General features: G+C 36.9%; 1 protein-coding gene across 7 annotated transcripts in view; it reads right to left on the bottom strand.

Annotated features, from left to right (window-relative positions):
- Positions 1-460: 460 nt before the first annotated feature.
- rxrgb (retinoid X receptor, gamma b) overlaps positions 461-23,099 on the bottom strand; it is a 25,265-nt gene continuing 2,626 nt past the window's right edge. Inside the window, exons 2-11 of one of the 7 annotated variants that reach the window (XM_016238491.1) lie at positions 18,666-18,856; positions 7,729-7,961; positions 5,778-5,922; positions 5,492-5,671; positions 4,672-4,832; positions 4,401-4,530; positions 3,126-3,258; positions 1,495-1,586; positions 906-1,011; positions 461-810 (exon numbers count right to left, since the gene is read on the bottom strand). In XM_016238491.1, coding sequence (XP_016093977.1) covers positions 663-810; positions 906-1,011; positions 1,495-1,586; positions 3,126-3,258; positions 4,401-4,530; positions 4,672-4,832; positions 5,492-5,671; positions 5,778-5,922; positions 7,729-7,911 — 1,278 coding nt within the window. In that variant the 5' untranslated portion in view covers positions 7,912-7,961; positions 18,666-18,856 and the 3' untranslated portion in view covers positions 461-662. Of the gene's footprint in view, positions 811-905; positions 1,012-1,494; positions 1,587-3,125; positions 3,259-4,400; positions 4,531-4,671; positions 4,833-5,491; positions 5,672-5,777; positions 5,923-6,100; positions 6,173-6,207; positions 6,537-7,350; positions 7,430-7,728; positions 7,962-18,665; positions 18,857-20,295; positions 20,451-23,099 lie in introns of those variants that run through there. The other 6 variants (XM_016238488.1, XM_016238489.1, XM_016238494.1 and 3 more) reach the window with 6 other exon arrangements.

Raw genomic sequence — 23,099 nt, 5'->3', positions numbered from 1 at the left:
CACTGAAAATGAGAAAGCCACCACAGCCACACGTTAAAGTTCAATTATGGTTTGAATCGTAAAATGTCGCCATCTAGCGGACAGGACACACTGCACCATATAAGCTAAATGATGCTGTGTTTTGCTAAAATGTCATTTATTTGAGATTGAGATAGTTAAAATTGGACAACACCACATCTCAAACAATGGCCTGCTCTTTAAAGGCTTTTGGTTTTACAGGGAAAAAAGTTAGATACTCCAGTAAAATAAGGACAGAAAATAACAACATGCTCCTTCATTATTTTTTATTCCCAAAAAAAAGGACATAGTATTTAAATATTTATTTGACCATAATTCTAAACTTCATTTTAGAAATTATTGTTTGGGTTGATAAACATTCCTTGAATAAAATATAATTTCTTTATTGCATTGTCTTGCCACAATGAATACCTGATATTAGCTATTTACAGAAAAAAAATTCTCTCAAAACCATACCATTAAAATGAATTTCATCTGTATATTTTGAGACTTGCTCCTCTCATTCCCCTGACAATATTTTTTTTAAAGAATAATAATTTGTGCTTGGTATAAAATATGCAGCTTACTGCAATATCTTCAATCAAGTTCGTTATTATATTAGTTACATAAGAATATGTACAAAAAATGGTCCGTTGGAACTTGTGTCACGTGATCTGATGGGGTGCTTCCAGCATCTCCATTAGGAAAGTGTCTATGGGTGTGTCTCCAATCAGCTTAAAGAAAAATAGGTGCTCCAAACACTTGAGTCCGATGGATCGGAGGGCAGGAAGACGCAACAAAAGTTTAGCAAACCTGTAAAGCAGGCAGGGAGGGAGACAGCAGGTGGAATTGAGTATGTGCAAGAGACATGATCAGTATTTACTGAACAAACATGTACATGACTTTACCTGCCAGGCTGGTCAGGGTACTTCTGTTTAGTGTAGGTCTCCAGTGAGGCGTAAACTTTCTCCCTCAGTGCCTCTACCTCCGCTGGGTTGGACAAGCCTTTGGCATCTACGAGAAGAGACAATCTGCATGATTAACTATATACTCAGTCTATCAAAACATCTTACACATGTCTTTACATCTAATCTATTATAGTTCCCATTCACTGTAATTACATTTTGCAGTGCATAAATGCATTTAAAAGAAAATTACAGCATTTTTTTGTTTCACGACAGAAAGAAAATTAAAAAAAAATGTTATTTTTTGGGTAAAACATGTAGTATCTCTTTATCTATTATTATAATATAAAACATTACATTATATTATATTATATTTTTTTATATTGGGGTAAACTATCTCTTTAACTTGAGTAATATAATATAATATAATATGTGCTTAAGATAAAAAATCAGTCAAGGCCTTCACAATTAGAGTTTATCATTATAATCTGTCAATTCCCAAGGTGTTCCAAAAAGGGGGGGGGGATTTGGAATGTAATGTAAATAAACAATGCTGCAGACAAGTGTATATAAATGGCAATGAGCGACACACCAGGGTTGAAGAGAACGATGGCTCTAAGGCAGCCTAGTTCTGTCTTATCCATCTGCATATCCTTCATTTTAGACACCAGCTCAGTCAATACCCTGCCACACAAATACACAAAGCTGTCCTTTGAATACAATAGTTGTAATAAAAATAAAGATACATATTTACAGTGGGTACGGAAAGTATTCAGACCCCCTTAAATTTTTCCACTCTTTGTTATATTGCAGCCATTTGCTAAAATCATTTAAGTGAATTTTTGTTCCTCAATGTACACACAGCACCCCATATTGACAGAAAAACACAGAATTGTTGACAGTTTTGCAGATTTATTAAAAAAGAAAAACTGAAATATTACATGGTCCTAAGTATTCAGACCCTCTTATTCACTCTGTTATATTGCAGCCATTTGCTAAAATCATTTAAGTGAATTTTTGTTCCTCAATGTACACACAGCACCCCATATTGACAGAAAAACACAGAATTGTTGACAGTTTTGCAGATTTATTAAAAAAGAAAAACTGAAATATTACATGGTCCTAAGTATTCAGCCCCTTTGCTCAGTATTTAGTAGAAGCACCCTTTTGATCTAATACAGCCATGAGTCTTTTTGGGAAAGATGCAACAAGTTTTTCATACCTGGATTTGGGGATCCTCTGCCATTCCGCCTTGCAGATCCTCTCCAGTTCTGTCAGGTTGGATGGTAATCGTTGGTGGACAGCCATTTTTAGGTCTCTCCAGAGATGCTCAATTGGGTTTAAGGCAGGGCTCTGGCTGGGCCATTCAAGAACAGTCACAGAGTTGTTGTGAAGTCACTCCTTCGTTATTTTAGCTGTGTGCTTAGGGTCATTGTCTTGTTGGAAGGTAAACCTTTGGCCCAGTCTGAGGTCCTGAGCACTCTGGAGAAGGATTTCGTCCAGGATATCCCTGTACTTGGCCCCATTCATCTTTCCCTCGATTGGTTGCAATCGAGGGAAAGATGAATGCGGCCACGTACAGGGATATCCTGGACGAAATCCTTCTCCAGAGTGCTCAGGACCTCAGACTGGGCCAAAGGTTTACCTTCCAACAAGACAATGACCCTAAGCACACAGCTAAAATAACGAAGGAGTGACTTCACAACAACTCTGTGACTGTTCTTGAATGGCCCAGCCAGAGCCCTGCCTTAAACCCAATTGAGCATCTCTGGAGAGACCTAAAAATGGCTGTCCACCAACGATTACCATCCAACCTGACAGAACTGGAGAGGATCTGCAAGGAGGGATGGCAGAGGATCCCCAAATCCAGGTGTGAAAAACTTGTTGCATCTTTCCCAAAAAGACTCATGGCTGTATTAGATCAAAAGGGTGCTTCTACTAAATACTGAGCAAAGGGGCTGAATACTTAGGACCATGTGAAATTTCAGTTTTTCTTTTTTAATAAATCTGCAAAACTGTCAACAATTCTGTGTTTTTCTGTCAATATGGGGTGCTGTGTGTACATTGAGGAACAAAAATTCACTTAAATGATTTTAGCAAATGGCTGCAATATAACAGAGTGAATAAGAGGGTCTGAATACTTTCCGTACCCACAGTATGATCATTCTCTAAACAAACAAATATGTTTATTAATCCAGAGGTGTTGAAGGTGGAAATAGTCACCTGTTAAAAATGGAGCCGACACCTGCACTGTGAGCACTGCTCCTGTGGACATGGAGGCCTGTGCCCAGCAAGATGCCATCTTTAACTGTGATTGAGCGATGAGAGAATGAAGCAATGAGGAGCTCGTTCCATCCTGTAAGAAGAAAAATGACATGAAGAAAATAAATGACATGAATAGCAGTGGAAAAAAGCATTTGTATCTCTCCCTCTCTTAATTCAACAGTTTTCTTCATTAGCAAGGCTTTGTGATGTACTGTGATGGCTACTTCATGAATGCATGTGAAGTGTTTGACCAACAGAGGGCAGCATTCCCACTTACACAACCAACACAGTTCTGTCTGACCCTTTGACCTGAGTTATTATAGACAAAACTACTAAAACATTTTCGAAATTAAATTGAAATAAAGCTGAAATGAAATAAAACGTCGATATTAGATGAAAAACGTAACCTTAAAATACTTTTTAAATAATAATTTCTGCCTTGGCAGCTAACTGAAATAAAGAAGTTTTTAGGTTGAAGTATTAAAATTACTAAAACAGAAATAAAAAATAATAAAAAAATGTTCAAAATAAAAAATGACAGAAGCAAATTAAGTACTAAAACTCAAACTAAAATGAAAATGCTCATTTAAAAATACTAATAAATACAATACATAAATAATACTACCACAACATTGGTGGTAGTTTTATGTATGTTCATAAAGATGATATTATTGTGATGCCACTTTACAAGAAACACTTGTGAAGAAATGTGGCATGATAAATGGCAACAGCAGCAGCAACATACAAAAATCTGTATGTGTGCAATATGCATTTTCACTGCTTAAATACACATTTCAGCCATAATATCCTCTCTGTTACTACTTCAGTTATGATTTCAAAATAAACGCAAAATATGTATTTGATCAGTATTGCATAATTTTTATCTGCATATCATTTCACAAGGACCTAGTACAGACATTCGGACAATGATGCTGATGAAACTGGTTCCTGTTTGATCATAGGTTTTATATTTGTCATATAGTTGTGCTTTGTAAAACAAAGTCAGCCATTCAAATGGATAAAATCAGACAAGCTCTTTAAAATGTATCATATTTTGTGTCAATTCTCAAGTTTTTCCTGATCCAAATGACACAATTTAAATGAAGTGCTCATCTAAAACAGCTCTTATAGGGGTGACAGAAGAACCTGAAAGTGTTGTCGTAGAGTGCTTGTTTGTTAATAGCAACGTATCTATATCTATGTGTTTCATACATGTGTAAGAGTGTCACATACCTGCTCGAAGCAAAATGACCTGATCATCCAGAGGCAGATCAGAGAAATTAGGTATTCTCTTGGCCCACTCCACCAGAGTAAACAGTTGTTTGTCAGCTGCATGGCAGATATTAGTGACTGGGTCATTTGTCTGAGAGACCAGATGAAAAAAAGGACAGAGAAAGAACGAGAGAGAGTATTTGAGTTGTTACTTTCTCAAAGAATGCTAAAGTCAGCATGTATGTAATTGTGCAAATTGTATATGAATAAATATAAATGTCTTTTGTCTTACTGAGTTGCCTGGACTGTTCTCTGTGTACGTCTCAGTCTTAGGTTCTACTGCAACTTCTGCATCCAGAATCCTATCCACAGGCATGTCTTCATTAAAACTGCTTGTTGATTCCACCTCATTATCACCTTTCTCCTTCCCACGCTGCCTCTCTTCCTGGACTGCTGTGGGGTCCAGCCGAGCAAGAAAATGAGAACATTATAAATCATTGTAATTAATGATTATGACATTTAAAAATGATTTAAGAAATCTCACATTTGTATAACTTTTATCTGTTATATTAGATATTGTACTTATTTTATATTTTATTTGAGATATTATAAGAGAACAAATGTACAAAATGTATTAAATATAATGTAAGATTATAGAGAAATATAATATACTAATAGTTATGTTATTTAGCATAATATTAAAGCATAATATTAATGTGTTGAAAATAAAATATCTTCTGGCCACAAAGGCTGCAAAAAGCACAAAACAAAACACAAAACACCAAACTGAAACAAAACTAAACAAAAATCCAAACCGAAACAAAACACCAAAGCAAAGCAAAGCAAAGCAAAATAAAACAAAGCAAAACAAAGCAAAGCAAAATAAAATAAAACAAAACAAAACAAAGCAAAGCAAAGCAAAGCAAAGCAAAGCAAAGCAAAGCAAAGCAAAATAAAACAAAACAAAGCAAAGCAAAGCAAAATAAAACAAGACAAAACAAAACAAAGCAAAGCAAAGCAAAGCAAAGCAAAGCAAAAAACAAAACCCATCAGGAATTTAAAGGCAATTCAAAAATCATTGATTTATGGATAGAAAATCCACAAATACAAACCTTCCCGCTTCATGCCCATGGCCAGGCACTTCTGGTAGCGGCAATATTGGCAGCGGTTGCGCTGGCGTTTGTCGATCAGGCACTCTTTGCTGTCTCGACACGTGTAGGTCAGGTCTTTTCGGATGGTCCTCTTAAAGAAGCCTTTGCAACCTTCACAACTGTAAACACCATAGTGCTTCCCTGCAAACACAACCATACTGAACCTCAGAAGAGATAAAGATGTATCTTGCACTATCTTCCAAACCAAACCAAATGCAACACCTAAACAATCCCTGTGTTGTTGTACCTGAAGATCGGTCCCCACAAATGGCACAGATGTGTTTGGAGAGGGATCCAGGGCTGCTGCACTGATAACTGCTCATGTTGCTCAGCGGAGCCAATCCTGGTGGAGGCTTGATGTCTTCTGAGCTATTCACATTTACACAGTTCATCTGTGAGACAGGAAGAGAAGTGAGGAGAGACGGAAACAGCTTATATAGTGTAATCAGGAGTAGACTTTATGTCATTATACAGCAGCAGACTGTTTGTGTCCTTTCAGCACAGCAGACACACACACACACACACACACACAAACAAACCCAAGAAAACACTCACAAACGCACAACTCACAGACTCCAACCTTGCAAGGCCATTACACAAGTAGCTGTGAGAGCGCTGACATAACATTTCAAAGGGGAGGGGAGATTTGTGTCTCCCTCACTCTCAGGAGAATTCACCATTTTTCCATCACATGTTGGTTTCTGCACTGCAGCATTCATCCTGTAGGTGGCAGTACATGGCCATACCTCAGGCATAAAGAAAGCAAGTGGAATCAGGAATATGATTCAGTGAGCCTTATTTTCAGTGAATTACTGGCATACATGTTTGTTGATTTCTGTGTTTGTATATGGCCTTTGTTTATGGCTGCTTCTTTTGTGGAGTGTAAAAAAAATACACTCACTTTTCACACTGTAATTTCCGCCATATCTCAAATGTTTGATACAGTGTTGTTAAAACTTAAAAATTAAAACTTTAAAAAAGTTAACAATTAAAAAATTTAAAAAGTTAAAACTTAGTTAAAATAAAAAAAAAGTTAATAAAAATAGTGCTGATAGTACAAATATTACATGAAAAACTTCAAACCTAAATGAAAATAAGAAATGTTGATTTGGCAACTAACTGAAACAAGTTTAAAGTACTAAAATTACTCAAATAAAACCAAATGACAAAATCACATCAAAATATACTTTAAAATAAACTGAAAAAAGCTAAATCTAAATATTATCGTATATAATACTGTAATAGTAAACAAGCATATAAATTATATTAAAATAACAATGGTTTTGACAACATTCTTTTACAGAAATTATAGTGATGGAAATTAAATTTTAAATATTGAACTTTGTTTCGCTATGGCAAATTTCAAAGTTAGCTTATGAACTCTAAACACTTTTCAAAATGAAACTTTCACTTTTTTATAACTTGACAAAATTACAGCTTGGTAGGAAATAATACAACAAAATTGTCTGATATTATTTGGTTTTTCTTTACCTTCTGTTGTAACAAGTAAAAACCCATTTTCACACAATAAATATGATTATTTCACTCTTTGATCACCGAGTGTTTTAGAAAGTCTAATACATGTTATTTCATTTTATTTTGAGGGAATTTTGCCTTTATTTTGGTAAGATTGAAATCCACCTGGGACAAAAAAGAAACACCCATGTACAGGATTTCAGAATAAGAATCACCATGCACAATTAATGCCACATGCTACCAGCATTACAAGATTTTTACACATTTTCTTTTAATTTCAATATAATTTCAAGTACATTTAGACCTTGTATGTCTATCATGATTCATAACACACACTCACTTACTTGCCCCATATACTGTAAGTTCATAGTTATTGATGTCCTTTCATTGGACTAAAAGCCTGAGTCAATGGCTTTCTCTGGCCTCCAGGGAGAAATGAGACACACATACAGACACACATAAGCTGACCTCTTTTAACACCAGGGCATCCATACACTCAGAAAATAAAGGTACAAAGCTGTCACTGGTTCGGCACCTTAAAGTACAAAAGTTAAAAGGTACATCTTTGTACCTCACTTGTCTCTAAATGGTGCATGGCTATTACTGCCAAGAGGCACATTTTAATTTATGAGAGAGAGTGACATTTCAATTTGCAGGACAGATCTTATTGTTTTCGGTTGGTGTCAGTCTGAGAGAGTACAGAATTATGGGAAGCGTTTTACCTGTGGGCTGCTGAGGGTGTTAAAGCCCATACTGGGAGTAGAGGGCAAGGAAACGGACGGTGAACCCAGAGATGGGCCGATGACTGAGTAGGGTGAGGCCAGGCCATTCATGGATGAGCCCAGGGTGTTCACGGGCGACTGCAGAGGGCGGGACGAACTGATGACGGATGGATGACCCACCATGGAACTCAAGGGTGGCGGCTGAGAGGGGGGTGAATTAAGAGCACTAGTGTCTGTGAAGAGACAAAAAGAGAGATTAATATTAGACATGACAGGAGCAATTAAAATTTAGCACTAAAACGATTGCTGATGACATCGATCATAGACACACTTCTGGTCAAAAAAAAAAATGTAATCAAGATATTTAATGTTTTTGAATAAAGTCTCTTATGCTCATCAAGGTTGCATTTATGGATCAAAAATACAGTAATATTATGACATTTAATTTGACAATTTTATTATGTGACACTGAATACTGGAATAATGTCTAATGAAAATGTAGCTTTGCATCACAGGAATAAATTCCATTTAGAAATATATTAAATTAGAAAACAGTTTTCTTAAACTGTAATAATATTTCATAATATTATTGTTTTTACTGTATTTTTTTAATCAAATATATGCAGCCTTGGTGAGCATAAGAGACTTTGTTTTTAAAAAAACATTGTAAATCTTAATTATTACAAATCTTTGACTTGTAATGTATAACCCAAACAATCATACAGGTCAGTGTAACAAACTATAAATATATCATGACACATACTATGTTTTAATTAGCATGTACAGACATCAGAGAACAGGGTAAGTACGTGCCCACAGGAACATTAAGTACTTGTGGAAACATGTGACTTTGCAGAACATCAATTACCTCCATTATTAAGGCCTTAAATGAAATAATATGCTGTTTAAGTACATAAATGTAAGAGGACACTTCACTAAGAGAATCCATTAAGCCCTGCTGCTTTAACCATTCAGTCCACAGCTAATAGAGTGCTACATACGAGTACCTGGTAATGGTAGTTTGTACCGGCACAAACACATATAATCTATCTAACGTAGTACAAGGACACACACAGGGCAAAGGTTGCACCTTTTTGCCAATACTGATAGTGTTGCAATCCGTTACCTTGTTTCAACATTCATCAAGATGCAGATCAAATCAAATTCATCTAAGATTAAATTAACATGAACACAGCTTCAATCAGTTGCTTTTATCGAGATGTGCAACACAAAAAGCTTTATCAATGATTTGGTCAGATATTCTGACAAGGTAACTGTAACTGTTTATCTCTGGCAGGTTATTTCAATATAGGCTACAGCTAATGTATTATTGCAAAATAAACCCAGACAGGGTGATCAAGACCCCGGCATGAGGTGAAGGGGATTTGTCACCCTGAAGTGGTTAATTTTTAGCTAACGATTCCACCATATCCTGCTTACTATATGGCTGCTTGCTTACCAAATAAATAAATGAACATATAATGTTGCTTTGAGCTGAAATTATTTTAGTAAATGAGAAGAAAGAGACAACAGAGTGCTACAAGTTACAGGAAACTACCATGTCACTGCACTGGACAATGGAGTTTAGCAGTCAAAATAGTGCATTAATATAGTTCTTTTAGGTCTTGTATTTTACTAAATGGCTGTCAAGCTAAAAACTAAAGTACTATACCATAATATACAACAATAAAGACAAAACCATTCAATCATTATCTGTAATTCAAGTCATACACATTTTATCCTTCTAATACTAAGAATGATGGGAAATGTAGTCGCATACACCTCATAAACTTGCTAAATGCGAAGGTACAGGTACAGGTACAGGGCTGTCACTGGGGCAGTACCCTAAGGTACATCTTTACCCCTAAAAAGTACATATCATTACCTTAAAGGTACATATTAGTACTTTAAAAGTACATATTAAAGTGTAAATATTAGTACCTTTTTAATGCATAATGACCCAGTTACAGTTTTGCACCTTATTATTAGCTTCTTTTGTAATATATAATTCTCTATCTCGCTGTTTCTTTTCCTTAAAATTGACCAAATCCACGATTTATTGTTTTTTAACCAGGCATAATAATCAATTTCAGCACTTAAACACTGTAGTATGTTATAAACAAACAGTCTGCAATGTCTGTATTCTTCCAAGCTGCATGGTTGCATGTGTGTGTGTCCCAGACTCTGGGCAGAAGGGGGAATTTCTGTGACAGATGGCCAAGATGCCTTTGGTAGGGCGGAAACATGGTCATACTGTGGTCCGCACGTCGGCCTATCCTTAAATGACCCACCTGATCCATTACATTTAAAGGGGTCATATGATGCTTTTTTAAAGATCATTATTTTGTGTATTTGGTGTAACAGAATATGTTGACATGCTTTAATGTTCAAAAAACACATTATTTTTCAAATACTGTACATTATTGTAGGTCCTCTATGCCCCGCCTCTCTCAAGCTTCGTTTTCTACAAAGTCCCTCCTTCCGACAAGCGCAGTCTGCTCTGATTGGCCAGCTGACCCAGTGCATTGTGATTGGCCGAACACTGCAAGCACTTGTCGGAAATGTAACGCCCCTTACCATAATCGCAAGCTTCATCTTTCAAAATAAATGTAAAGACAGAGCCCGAAAGGGGAACAGAGTCGCGTGACAGACATGTCATGTCAGTGATGAAGCTGGTATGTGTGCAGTACACAAGCCACGGTTAAGTGTACTTTAATCCCAGTTCTTGCATGGCCAGCATACTCACCGGACATGTCACCCATTGAGCATGTTTGGGATGCTCTGGATCGGCGTATACGACAGCGTGTTCCAGTTCCTGCCAATATCCAGCAACTTCGCACAGCCATTGAAGAGGAGTGGACCAACATTCCACAGGCCACAATCAACAACCTGATCAACTCTATGCGAAGGAGATGTGTTGCACTGCGTGAGGCAAATGGTGGTCACACCAGATACTGACTGGTTTTCGGACCCCCCAATACAGTAAAACTGCACATTTTAGAGTGGCCTTTTATTGTGGCCAGCCTAAGGCACACCTGTGCAATAATCATGCTGTCTAATCAGCATCTTGATATGCCACACCTGTGAGGTGGATGGATTATCTCGGCAAAGGAGAAGTGCTCACTAACACAGATTTAGACAGATTTGTGAACAATATTTGAGAGAAATAGGCCTTTTGTGTACATAGAAGTAGTACATAGAAGAAGAGTTCAGCTCATGAAAAATGGGGGCAAAAACAAAAGTGTTGCGTTTATAATTTTGTTCAGTATACAGTATGTTTGTAAATGTTTGTAAATGTTTGTAAAATGGCAAATTTGTTTTTAAATATCTGAAAGTACACTTCAGTAACATCAGTAACATCAGTCAGTCAAGCATTATAATAATCAAGTATTATTTAATGATAGAACTTTAGTAATTAGAATTAAAACTTGATAACCATGTTTGAATGCATATTAGTCATTTTAACTGAACATTTGAACTGGACTGGTGGTGGTGCTTTTTTCAACCCAGTCTCATAAAAATACGTACCTCTGGGTGCTTTTCTGCAACACCGTTTTTACGTACCTTACTGCACGTTTCGCCGCAGTTTCAAAGAGAAATGTCCACTGAGTGGCGCTAAAACACGGGTTCAATACGTGAACCCTGGCACGTTTTTATTACGTTGATATAGGTACGTATTGCTGTGGTTCAGAATTCAAATATCCGGGGACTGTCGCTAAAAGTTAATGCTCTATCGTGTTGGAAATATGCCCTACACCAAACCCAACCCTAAACCTACCCGATAGTGTTAACAAATCCAAAACTGATATAAAAACGCATTTGTTGATGCAACCGTGTCATTTGAACTTACTTATATGCAGATTTGAACCGTTTTGTCAAACTGTAGTCACCCTACACGGGATTTGAACCGGAGCTCCTCGCCTCTCAAGTACGTCTCTGTACTCCGTGAGCTACCGAACAAACCTACTGTAGATGAAAACCCATTGATATGAAGCTGGATATGTGCGGTGCTAACGTTCAAAAGCATCACTTTTCAAATCTCCCAGCATATTAAAATTGTTTTGAAGTCATAACATGATATTCTTCAAGTAATTGTGCGAAAATTACGCTTTATTAATCGAAACTCTGTAAATGCATGTGAAAAGGAATAAAAGGTGTTGGAGTTTTACTGCCTCTAGTGTTCATTTCTTTTGGAAACTGCAGTGATATGTACTTATTGGTACGTATTTCGCGTCTCGCGAAAATGTGCCCCCGGGTACGTTTTTGCCATGAGACCAGGTTGGCTTTTTTGGTCATTCAGTGTTTCTGTAAAAAAAATTGGGAAAAAATTAACAAAAATACTGATAAGATAATAATGATACGAATTCTACTATACTAATAAGAACAATATAAAATGCACTAAGGATAAACGAGCTGCTGGATTGATGAATATTAATCAGGTTGTGTGCGTTCGCTCCAACTGATTTGCTGAGATCAAAACAGGGATGATGATAGATGAGCGCCAGCCAATGAGATTGCCGTTTGCACATTAGTTCCGCCCACTACAGGAAAACCCGGCAGTTCTTAAAAGCTGAAGAATTCCAAAGGAACGCCATTATTTTGACAGGAAAATACAATAAAGATTATCGTTTACATGTAACGCGTCAATTCTCTCACTCTCTCTCTCTGCGTGTGTGTGAGACAAAGTAACGGCGAGTCGTGCGCTTCACACTAGAGTTTACGGTACGTCAAATACAGGTGCGCTGCGCATCCATTGAGATGAACTGAAAAAAAGCACAGATCGCTTGGAGAGTGAAACTCTGAAGCGCTCAGTCAGAGTGTTTGGCGAGTGAAAATATATCTGTGCTAAACTTATACTTAGCCTAACTCACACACAGGCGAGTAAAATCTGAGAATTTATTAGCCATTGGCTGATACATCATTTAGTCGCCAAGAGTGAAGATTTAGTCGCATATGTGAGTGATTTACTCGCAATGTAGAGGGTTGCTACAAGTATAACAAGTATAATTGACACCCTATACACGACAAGGTTACAATAGCACTGTCTCTGCAGATTCATAAGGTCATAAGATTTCATAAGGTGTATAAAAAACTTTGTTTAGATGCTTCAACCTTTAGCTGATATTTCAGGTCTTATTCTTCTGAGACGTCCATGTGCCAGACATTCATCAGGATTTCACAATGACTCTCGGCAGTGCCCATGACCTTTGTACAGCTGTCTGGGAGCAAAGTGCAGCCTTTAGACTTCTATCAAGTTCAGCGGAGACCACACAAAATCGCACAGGTCAATGCGGGCACAATCACATACATAAACCACCATAGCATGTTTGATACAACAAACTGTAATCAATATCCTCACAGACACTCTGTACACTAAAAACAGAGAAAGCTGTGTATAGTTTCAATGAACAGCAGACCTGTAACATCAGTTCCATGAGCTGGAACACAACAGGATTTGGAGAGGGATAGTTAAAATCTTTTAATTGTTAATTACTGGTCAGCTGAGGTGTGGAGTCTCCAACAGGGCTCTAATTCATTAAGCCTCTCACACACTAACTTGTAAAACATGTTGACTGAAAGGATATAGAGAGGGAAAGATCACGAACGACTTGTTTAATGTTTATTTTATTCAATATTTTATGATATTTATTGTATAATTTTTGTCTTGCATACAGTAATTTAAAATATTTTACATTTTCTGTCACTGTTTATTAATTGATGGTTTGTTAATATTGTTCCACTGACCCAACAAATGCAAAACATGAAATAGAGAAAAACAATCAATGTTGTCTCCTAAGAGAAAATTACAATTACATACATTTATTGATTTTATTTTAATTATTTAATTCTAACATATTATTCATTCATTTTAGCTACAAACAATGCAAGCCTTATTGCTAAAAGAAACATTTAGCATTTTCAGAATAAAACAATATTGAAAGTGATTCCAAAAAAAGTCGAAATGCAAAAACTTGCATTAAACTAGACTTTGTTATTGTATAATACTAAATAACAGGATATCCCCAAAAGTAAGTTTTGAGATTTAGCAGCATATTATTGGCTGGAACCACACAGACAAACACACACCCACTGCATGAAATAAACAGTGGTTATGACAACAGGTTCCAACCCCCAATTTTAAACAAAATCTCTTGAATCACTTAATTCTGCCCTAAACGAAGTTGACATCTGATCAATAATGACACTATACACTCTTCTCATCACTGACAAATATTTTCAACCACCTGTCAAGAAGACGGGGGTTGTGGGGAGGGCAACAAACACAAAAAGGTGGAAGGGGGTAGAAGTGATGGAGAAATGGGACACTGTCCCACTCTATCCCAGTCTGCCATAGAGAGCTGCAGGACATTAAATCAACCCTGATTAGCGCCATGTGTCCATAATCCTCCAAAGCCCAGGACTGCACACACACACCTCACACTTCAGTTACCAACATCGCTTAATCAACCATATCATAAACTAGTTTATATGTGAATAATTAACCTACACACTTAAATTAAATAATGTAGCTGACAACAATATTATCTTTACTACCTAAACATCTCATTCACCATGCTTTAAATAAATAAGCAATAATTATGCTACACACATACATACACACACAGATGTAGACACACAAAGACACACAAGCTCATGCTTTTCTTATCAGAACTGCTGTAATAATGCAGTATGTTCATGCTCATGTCCCTAGAATCGCTGACAGAGGTGAAAATGAGCTGGACTCATGCAGGCATCAGGAGGTCTGGGATATGTGGAGATTTTATTTTATGGCAGTATTGAGTGCTTTCTCAATCATGAAATAAATTTTTTGTAGAATTTGTTTGAGTGTGTGTGTTCTGTTGCAAAAAGGACATAGGCCTATAACTGCTGCTGTATGTGGATAACAAGTCAGTGTTTGAAAAGGTAAAAGTGAAGTAGGCTTGCCGCGATAGACGGTGATACCGGTGTTAAGCCGCAACACCGGTTACGTCACTTGCCCACCGCGGCACCGACCTCCACCGTCGTTTAGATTTTTTGTAGTAATAAAAATCAATCATCTAAGGTGATTTTGGAAGTTTTTTTAAACAGTTGTTTCTTATTTAATTGGTTCCACATTGTTAGCTGATTTTTATTTTATTTAAACTTTGTGTCATTTATTTATTTTATTTGACATCAAGGTGATGCCGTGCCTTCAAGCTTTCTTACTCGTTTTGCTAATAAACGTTCTACGTTTCTTATTTATTTGGTTATATATTATACATGTTTACTTAGCCTATTTCCAGTTTTGTATACCTATTTAAACTTTATGTAAGTTATTTGTTATTTTATATTAGGCATAGCCTGCCCTTTAGCATGGTGTATTTTTATTTGTTTTGTTAATAAAATTTCTATGTTTTATATATAGGCTAAAGTGAGTTTGACGTTGTATTTTGTTGTTGCATTCAAGCAATTGACGCTGAACTGCCGCTAATTCGAAAGTGAAAGTAAAATGCGCATGGCGCTTTTGAGCTATTTAAAAGTGAAGGAAAGCGAGGAAAATAGTGAAAATTCAAACAAACTAAAAACGAACAATTGCTTTATGCCGAATTGCCACTATTTGAAAGTGAAAGTAAAATGGCATGCTGCTTTTACAAGCTATTTAAAAGCGAAGGAAAGCGAGAAAAAGAGGGAACGCCCCCGCCCCCCACGGTGATACCGGTATTACCGGTGTTGTCACACGTCGATTAACCGGTAGGAAAATTTCTTCACTGTCAAAACCCTAGAGTGAAGTGAAAACTAAAGAATAATATAGAGTATCAAGTAAAGAAACATCTAGGCATGAAGTCAATGAACTCTGAGTGTGTCCTGTAATAACCTCTCTATTATTGCATTCAAAACAAGCACATTTTGTCACATGCATCACTCATTTAAAATAACTTACGCTGACGATTGCTTTATAGTCACACAAAAAAGTGACGTAAAATAAGGACAGACAATACTGTACACTAAACATTAAAGTCTACAACTGGTCATCATAAAAATGCTGACTGGGTAGATAAGCTGATATTTGCAAACAAATTTCACAGGAAATGAAGGAACATTAATCAGTTTCAAAACATCCTATCATATCGTGATCATATGATAGCTGATATTCTGAAGCACTGAGGATGAACTTGTTTAAAAAACCTGAGTAATGTTTGTGACATCTTACATTTGATGACCCCTGTTAATGTCACAATGTAACAATCAGAAGAGATCAGCAGGGACTGTTCCACTGAACATTACACAAGAGTTTGTGAAGTAACTGTGTTCAGCCAGACATCTTGTTTATCAAAATGAACTTAAAAGTAACAGATTCTATACTTTATATAATACTTTAAATTCTAACCGAGTGTGAAAACTATTCAAAAGCAGCAGCTGAATGCTGTCAAGACAACACGTCTCTCCATTCATTGTCTTCACTGGCTGCAAAAATATATGCGGCAGAATTGTCTGATTTATGAACAAATGACTTGACGCTTTTTGTAAATTGGTCAAAAAGACTACTAAAGTCAGCTTTTAATGGGTATGAATAGTCTTTCACTGGATGAACTCACTGGTATAAGATTGGTTGGTCTACGATTTTTTTGTGTTTTTGAAAGAAGTCTCTTATGCTATCTCTTAGTCTCTTATTTAACAGTAATACTGTGAAATATTATTCCAATTGAAATTTTTTATTTGAATGTATTTCAAATTGTAATTTATTCCAGTGATGGCAAAGCTGAATTTTCAGCAGAAGCATTTCTTATTATTATCAATGTTGAAAACAGTCGTGCCGTTTAATTTTGTGGAAATTATGAATATTTTTTGTAACAAATGTAAAAGTGTTTACTGTAACTTTTGATCAACTTAATGTATCCTTGCAAAAATAACATTTCTAATTTCATAAAAAAAAATCTTACTGAACCCAAACTTAAGAGCAGTGGTGTACAGTATAAGACTATCCTGTTGCAAAAAAAAATAAAAACCCGAATCTGTATGAAAAAAAAACTGATTAAGGGTCACACTAGCCAGCTTAAGGCCCCGTCCACACGGAGACGCATTTAGCTGTATACGCATACATTTTGTATCGTATAGGCGTTTCGTCCAGACGGCTCAGGGTGTTTTGGGAGAGTGAAACCGATATTTTTTTAAACTGGGTCCCAGAGTGGATAAATCTGAAAACGCCACCCTTGCGTTTTCCTGTGGACAGCGAATCCGTATATATTCTGAAACGATGACGTCATCAGCCCACATCTCGCCCCTAGTTAGACACCGCTACGTCACGTAACAGCAACAAAAACATGAACAAACACTGAACGATTGTCTTTTTATTAACTAACATTAACACAGATTAATAAATGTATTGTTCCATGTTCGTTTGTATACCCCGCGCAAGGTTTATGCGCATAGTGCAAGTCTTCTCCGTTTTTAGTGTATCTCTGTGGCAGAATTACAGCGCCACATACTGGTCTGGCTTTAGCTGTATACGCATACATTTTGTATCGTATAGGCGTTTCGTCCAGACGGCTCAGGGTGTTTTGGGAGAGTGAAACCGATATTTTTTTAAACTGGGTCCCAGAGTGGATAAATCTGAAAACGCCACCCTTGCGTTTTCCTGTGGACAGCGAATCCGTATATATTCTGAAACGATGACGTCATCAGCCCACATCTCGCCCCTAGTTAGACACCGCTACGTCACGTAACAGCAACAAAAACATGAACAAACACTGAACGATTGTCTTTTTATTAACTAACATTAACACAGATTAATAAATGTATTGTTCCATGTTCGTTTGTATACCCCGCGCAAGGTTTATGCGCATAGTGCAAGTCTTCTCCGTTTTTAGTGTATCTCTGTGGCAGAATTACAGCGCCACATACTGGTCTGGCATGTATACTACATCGTTTTGTGACGGTTTCATGGTTTCGTGTGGATGCAGATATTTCTTGAGACGAGGTGAAAAAAAAGATCGGATAGGGAAAGCTCTGGCTTCGTGTGGACGTAGGCTAACAGTCAAGCAAATTACCCAAGACAACAACCATTTCTGTTCCAAAATTCCTGAAACTGAACTTGTTCGTAGCTTGAGGGTTTAACAGAGGATCCATGAGAGAGACAAGAGAGAAGTAGAAACGGATAAAGTCACAAACATCCACCCCAATACATGTGAACGCCTCTCACTCACTCTAAGGCAACAACTAGCCTACACACAAAAAAAGTGTTATCAAAGGAGACTAGATGTTAGGTTCCAAATGGGATCTAACAGCATAAGACATGTGAGAAACCACAGTGTAGTCAGCCCTACACATAGCCTTAAGTAACTTCAGCAAAAGAGGGAGGTAAAAAAGAAATCAAAGAGAACTGGTAAAAGGAAGGATTAGGATGAAAAATGAAGACAAGGGAGGCTCTAGTGTTTATATCAAATATATTGAACAATGTTGAAAGACCATCCAGATAATCTCAGCAATGATCAAAGACCCTCAAAAGATGTTTTTCTTAATACTGAACTTAACCCTAACCTACTGCCAATCACAACCCAGACTCAACGGAAAAACATGCCACTATCTACTGTTTTGCATAACTCCAAAAATGTACAGTTTCCAGGTGAAATGAACACTATAGGCAATACTTTATGAAAGCAAATTTCTGGAACAAAATATTATATTAGCACAAGCACACACAATAATGCAGTTTGCTCCAAAGTCCAAACAATACAATCGCCACTGTTGACATCCGCCATATTGCATGACAACATGCTCTAGCCTGCAAGTAACTTATACAGAAATTACCCAAAGAAAAAGCAAGCATGCTATAGATTAAACACACCATATGAATAAAGCATCCAGACACCACACCCGTATGTGCTTAATCACAAAACCAGGCATTAATACTTGTCCTCCCTAACGGCTTCCACTCTTCTGGAAAGGTGTTCACATACCTTGGAATGAAACTACAGGGAATCACAAGCATCAATGAGGTCAGGTACTGATGATAGGGTCAAGCTCAGAGTCAGTGTTCCAATTCATCCCAAAAAGATACTTCTTTTTTTTTGTCCATACAATGAAAGTCAATGTGGTCCAGTGTTGTTTTGACTTTCACAGCATGGTGAAATACAGTTTATTTTGTGTTCTACAGAAGAAAGAAAGTTATACAAAGACATAAGGGTGAGTAAATTATGAACTATCCCTTTAAGATTTGTCATCACTGGAATTAAGAGGCCTAGATGAACCTGTTAAGGCATGTCCACATACTTGTAATGTATGTTTCAGCTATAATTTCCCAAACAACATATATATGGTATATTAAAGACACCTAGATGTACTCCAAGCTAAATTAATGTAGTCTTATGTAACATTAGTTTGAAGAATGAGACACACATGCAAACTTCCATGCAGGCTCACATACTATGTCATCATTGTGCAAGTTTTATTTGTGGTGTCAACATTGACACCTCTTAAAGAAAGATAGAAACAGAAAGAGAAAGAACAACAGAGAGTGACCGTCAATCGGTGACGACAACTTCCGTCACTGCTTTCTATTGTGCGATCAAATGGGAGTTTGTCCTTGTCAGTCCAAGTATTTACACACACCCACACACACAAACGCCCCTCAACAGAACTATTGTCAGAGAGAAACAGAAGAGAAGCAAAGAAGTGAGGGGGTGAAGTACCGCGAGTGTGTGAGATATAAAGGGATATACTGAAATAGATTGATCCAAGCAGCCTTTCCTAAAATATCCTCAATACTCCAGTGCCACCTTACCCTGATCTATAACAGAGAACAGAGCCTTGCCAAGTACTCTCACTGCCAACTGGAAATTCAGTGTTAAAAACACAGGAATAAATTTGATTTTAATATATTTTTAAAAATTGCTATTTTAAATTATAATAATATTCTACAATATTATTTTTACTGTATTTTGATTTAAAAAATAATGAATGCATTTCTGGTGAACATAAAACTTTCAAAAACACTGTAGTGTATAACAAAATATAGGCCTACAGTAAAAAAAATAAAAAAAATAAATCAAAACCAAGCAAACTTTCACCATGTGCACTGTAAAAAAAATATTAAAGATGATTGAATCAACCTAACTATTAGATATGCCACTTAAAGTATTTTTATAGGTTAGATTTGGCAGATTTTTTAAATGTTAAAATACTCATGTCTCCAGCATGAATTTGGGGTGGGACTATCCATTTGTCAAACCAATTGCAGACAAAGAGAACAGGAAACCAAATAAAAAATAATAGCCTAATTTTCCCAATTCCATTTGGTAATGTAAAAACAATTCCAGCACGAATTCCAGTTATGAATGTGAGCTGTGTAGTCCCTTGCTTAGAAATAACAGGTTCTTTACTCATGACAATGAACCACACGACACACCAACACGTTTCTAAAATGCACATATCCATGTACAATTTTGAAATCAGTCTAATATTTTTTTTTCTCCAGTTGTTTCCATCAGCACAATTGTCTCATCTTCCCTTACGATGCACCAGCCATGTTGTTCCTGGGAACTTAAAGGAAGTAAGAATTACAAGAGTATCTTATTATCAGATACTCACAGTGGCTGTAGTGACCCCCATCTCTGCCGTGACTCTGACCGTGAAGAGGCAACGCTGCCGAATGCCACATGACTGCGAGCACCACTCGACCAAACCTCACCAGGCACAGCAGAGCACCTGTCCGAACAAAGACTCACGCCGCTGATGGAACAGATGGGATATGAGCGAAATAGGACGGTCGTAGGAAGAGGATCCGCAGGGAGGAGTCTGCTGGTTTATGGGATTACTTGGATTATCAACGATTGAATCCAGCAGGAAACGTTTACTGCCACAAAGATCAGCCTCTCCAAGCTTTGACAAAGCTCCTTCTGCACAGGCCGCGGTCTGTCCGGACAGAGGCTCTGAGTGTCATTAAATCTATCAGCCCAGACGAGCCACCTGTTGCACGGCCAGGGATGAAGTGCGCTTGAGTGAGTGTGAGGTTCAACATAAAAAAGTAATTTGTTTCGATTCAGATTTTAAGATTACTGTAAATTTACAGTACATCTGATTATCAAGAACATTCTATAATTGACCATAATATCACAGTAAGATGGGCACGTCAGTGCTTCTATTAGAGCAGTGCAGTGACAATGACAGCTCTCTCTCACACATGCACACACACTATAAGCACATTTTACAGCCAAGCCTGGCAGCCTCCTCTTACACACCGGCTTGTGTGTTCATTATCTAATGCACTTCTAACTTCAGACACAGCTTGTTTTTGTGCAATGCTGCATAATACTATCATTAGCACTGAAGAGGTTAAAGGCAAATAACCAAAAAATAAAAATAAAAATAAAATAAAAAAGTGGATATTATTAGATATTGCATACACTACTGTTCAAATGTGTGGAGATTTTTTAGAAAGAAATTAATACTTTTATTCAGCAAGGATGCTTTAAGTTGATCAACAGTGACGGCAAAACAAATAAATGTTGTTATTTTGAACTTTTTATTCATCAAAGAATTCTGAAAAAAAAAAATGTATCACAGTTTCCACCAATATATTACACAGTTTTCAACATTTGGTAATAATAAGAAATGTTTCTAGAGCAGCAAATCAGCATATTAGAATGATTTCTAAAGGATCATGTGACACTTGGCATAATGGCTCTTGAAAATTCAGCTTTGCCACTACAGGAATAAATTATTATTTTAAAATATGTTAAAATAGAAAGTTATTTTAAATGTTACCAATATTTCAACATATTACTGTTTTTACTCTATTTTTGAACAAATAAATGCAGCCTTGATGAACTTAACAGACTTCTTTAAAAAAACAACAATAATGAATAATAAATAGTGAAGATAAATAACTTTTTATTTACTGACTGAGATATCAATGTGGGTCAACTCATCTCAGTGTCAAGGGGATTTTGAGCCAAATTAATTGTGCAGAAAAGATTAAAAAGAAGCGTTAAGATATTTCAATATAGTGATGCATTAAAAGCATATACAATATATCAATCCTGATGCCATTACAGTTTCACTGAAAGACAGCCAAGCAGTAGAGAGAGCTGACTTCATGACAGAATGCCTTCAGGGTGAATCTAAAAAAGCCTCTTTAATATGTCATCCTATAAAAGCAATGCCCCACATGGATCAGTCAGAATGAAATGAGAGTTGCAATCACACAGAAGATTGACACAATTGGAGCTGCCTGAAGAGATATTAAGAGCCTCATCACCAAAACAACATTATTAGGTTTTCTATCTTCATGCATTTCTTTTGCTAACAAAAACATCACTGATATCTCTCTTATAGTAACTTATCCTTTTGATAAACCTAACCATGTGTCCTTTAAAGGTCCCATATCGTCAAAACTGAAATTTCCTGGCTTTTTTCACGATAACTGAGGTCTAGGGGCTATTTAACTAACATATAAGTTTCAAAACAGTCAGTCCACAGTAAAATGCACACAGCCTGCATCAAGTAGCTGTGATTTTTCACAAACCGTTGTGACTTCTGTAAAAAGTTGACGTCAGAACTACACAGTCACCACCTTCAGTCACCACCCCGAGCACTGCCCACTGTCCCACTCTCCTTTTGCCAAACCCCCAGACAACATCGCGTCCATGCCATTGCTGAGCAACGACAACATGGAAACATGTCGAAAAGGTTAACTTTAACCACGGAACCAGATCGGCTGACCTGTAATGTTACACTCTCACTCAAAGAATGGACGATCTGACAGGATTGTTACTATGAGGTGGATCACATCTAACGTGTATAGTAAAGACAAACTCACCGTGTCTAACTTAGTCATGATGAAGATGTATATACATTTCAATTTCAGCGGGCAATTATTTTTAGCTACATTATTGTTCCAGCCACAATTAATCGCAACAATGTATATACAATTACAAATGATTATATATAAATCGTCAGTTTGTTGTTTTACACACATCCACACAGACATGATTTCATACACGACATAGTCGTGAGATGCAAGAAACAGACATATGGCAAGAAATCTGTAGATGCACCCATAACAACAAAAGACAATACTTTATTGAACCTTTTCTGATAAGAAGTGTGTGCTGCAAACGCGAGCATTTTTGACGATTGTTTCTGTCCAGTCTGCTCGTTTTATCTCGTTTAACCACAGCTGTCGTCGTTTTTTTGTGTGGCAGTGGATATGCGATCAAATTTCTAATTTGAGGCTGTATTACGTCGATTCTGGCACCTAACATCACAACAAGATGATATTTTAAGCTCCGTATGCGCTGGTTTGAATGGGCAGTCTCCAGTTTCCCCTTTGTTTTGCTGCCTCAAGCTAGCGCTGTGACGTTGGCTGACCCTAGTTACCTGTGGTTGGCCTG

The sequence above is a fragment of the Sinocyclocheilus grahami genome, unplaced genomic scaffold (assembly GCF_001515645.1).
Source record: "Sinocyclocheilus grahami isolate Dianchi unplaced genomic scaffold, SAMN03320097.WGS_v1.1 scaffold540.1, whole genome shotgun sequence".
Lineage (NCBI taxonomy): Eukaryota > Metazoa > Chordata > Actinopteri > Cypriniformes > Cyprinidae > Sinocyclocheilus > Sinocyclocheilus grahami.
This window is presented reverse-complemented; position numbering and strand designations above follow the sequence as displayed.